The 2,005-nt window shown below is 32.3% G+C and overlaps 1 protein-coding gene across 1 annotated transcript in view; it reads right to left on the reverse strand.

The window, feature by feature from the left end:
• The window catches only part of DMXL2 (Dmx-like 2), a 181,885-nt gene that overhangs the window by 33,551 nt on the left and 146,329 nt on the right, over window positions 1–2,005 (reverse strand). The window contains exon 19 of the mRNA XM_012658020.1: window positions 1,988–2,003. Coding sequence (XP_012513474.1) covers window positions 1,988–2,003 — 16 coding nt within the window. The remainder of the gene's footprint in view (window positions 1–1,987; window positions 2,004–2,005) is intronic.

Raw genomic sequence — 2,005 nt, forward strand, 5'->3', positions numbered from 1 at the left:
AGAAACTACAGGATAAAACCACCTGATTTCTTTAAAAAAACATTGTAAGGAGAGCAAAAAGGAAGAAGGAACCTATTGATTAAAGTAAAGAAGAGAGACACCTCAACCAATAACAATACATAGATAGGCCTTATTGAGATCCTAATCAATTGTATAAGATTTTATAAGACAACCAAGGAAATTTGGATGACTGTGTATCTGATGATTACCAACAAAATTTTGTTATAATGGTATGTGCTTTTTTTTAAGGCTATTCAAGCGAAACAGTGGGACTGGAGAAGGAACAAAGAAATCTGTAACTGGTTGTAATCCATTAGCTGTAGAGTATGTTTTAAGAGTCTATCTTTTAGAGATACATATTGAAGTATTTAGAGGTAAAATGACATGTCAGAATCTGCTTCAAAATAAATCTATGTTGAGAATGGGGGGGGTGGAATGGGTGGGCGTATACATGACACAAGTTCAGTTATAAGTTGGTAATGGTTAAAATCGGGTAATGAACTCACTGATTCCATTATCCTCTCTTTTAAATATATCTGAAATTTCCCATAATAATAAATTTTTAAATATTGACCTGGAAAACATTAGAAAATAAATAGAACCTTCCTTCTATAAAAATGTGGATATCTTATTAAAATTTCCAGGATAACTCAGATATTTCTTTTTCTTTTAAGATTTTTTACTTCCTTTCCTTTAAAGATTTTAATAGTATTTATGAAAACATTATATTTCTTCTTTGTAAAAAAAAGAAAGTAAAAATTTGGCCCTACTCTCTTTACTCACGTAACATCTTTTAACATTTAAAAATAAATATTAATAAAAATATAAGGCCAGAAAATTATAACTATAGAAAGTACAAAATGAAAAGTAAAAGCTTACATCTCCTCACTCTTATTCCCAAAAGGTAGCCTGTGACCAACAACCAGTATTTAGTTTCTTGTGCTTTATTCCAGGAAACAACCAAGGGAAATGCAGGAGACAGACACAACATGTATGTGCACACTTGAGCGCATGTATGTACAACATATACATATAAAACGCAACAAGAATCACAATGCTCTCCATCTTTTTTCACTTAATACAGTATATATTAACATGTCAATCAACCTCATTTTTTTAATGGCATACTGTGTTCTATAGTATGGTTATATTAAAATTTATTCTATTGACAAAAAATGTTCCATTTTTTTATTATTGCAAACAATGCTGATAAATAGCCTCTAGGTTCCTGCCCGAAAAATCTGAATTATTTAGGATAACCAAGATTATAGAAAATTTACCTCACAAGAATAAAATTTTTCCAGGCCCATGCACCAAACTAGTATGTGTAACAGCCAAAATTTCTACTTTTTTTTTTTTTGAGACAGGGTCTCACTTGGTTGCCCAGGCTAGAGTGCAGTGGTGTTATCACAACTCACTGCAACCACAAACTCCTGGGTTCAAGCGATCCTCCTGCCTCAGCCTCCTCAGTCGTTGAGACTACAGATGCACAATACCACACCTGGCTAATTTTTTCTATTTTTTGTAGAGACAGGGTTTTTCTATGTTGGCCTCAAGCAATCCTTCTACCTCAGCTTCCCAAAGTGCTAGGATTACAAGCATAAGCTACTATGGCCCAAAATTTCTACTTTAAAAAAAATGGCTATATTATTATGGGGAAAGAGCTGTAGAATGTGGCAAACATTTTGTATGCTTGTTTAACATATATGCAATTAAAATAGAATGGTAATCCTATCTTATATACCTTAATATATAACCGTGAGAGTAAAAAACATGTGTAAAATCTTCTTAGCACTACCCAAATTATGACAACGAAAATGCTAGATGCAATTACGAATAGTGGCTAATCCTTCAGCCACACAAGAAATTTTGATAATGATTTCCCAAAGTTGAAAAGTAAATCTGATAATGATTTTTTTTAATCTAACTGAACCTTAGTTCTTAAATTATATTCCTTTAAAAAAGAGAAATCCACAAAATGTCCCACCTTCATGTTCGTCCTCCT

This window comes from Propithecus coquereli, unplaced genomic scaffold (genome assembly GCF_000956105.1).
Source record: "Propithecus coquereli isolate 6110/MARCELLA unplaced genomic scaffold, Pcoq_1.0 Scaffold57, whole genome shotgun sequence".
Lineage (NCBI taxonomy): Eukaryota > Metazoa > Chordata > Mammalia > Primates > Indriidae > Propithecus > Propithecus coquereli.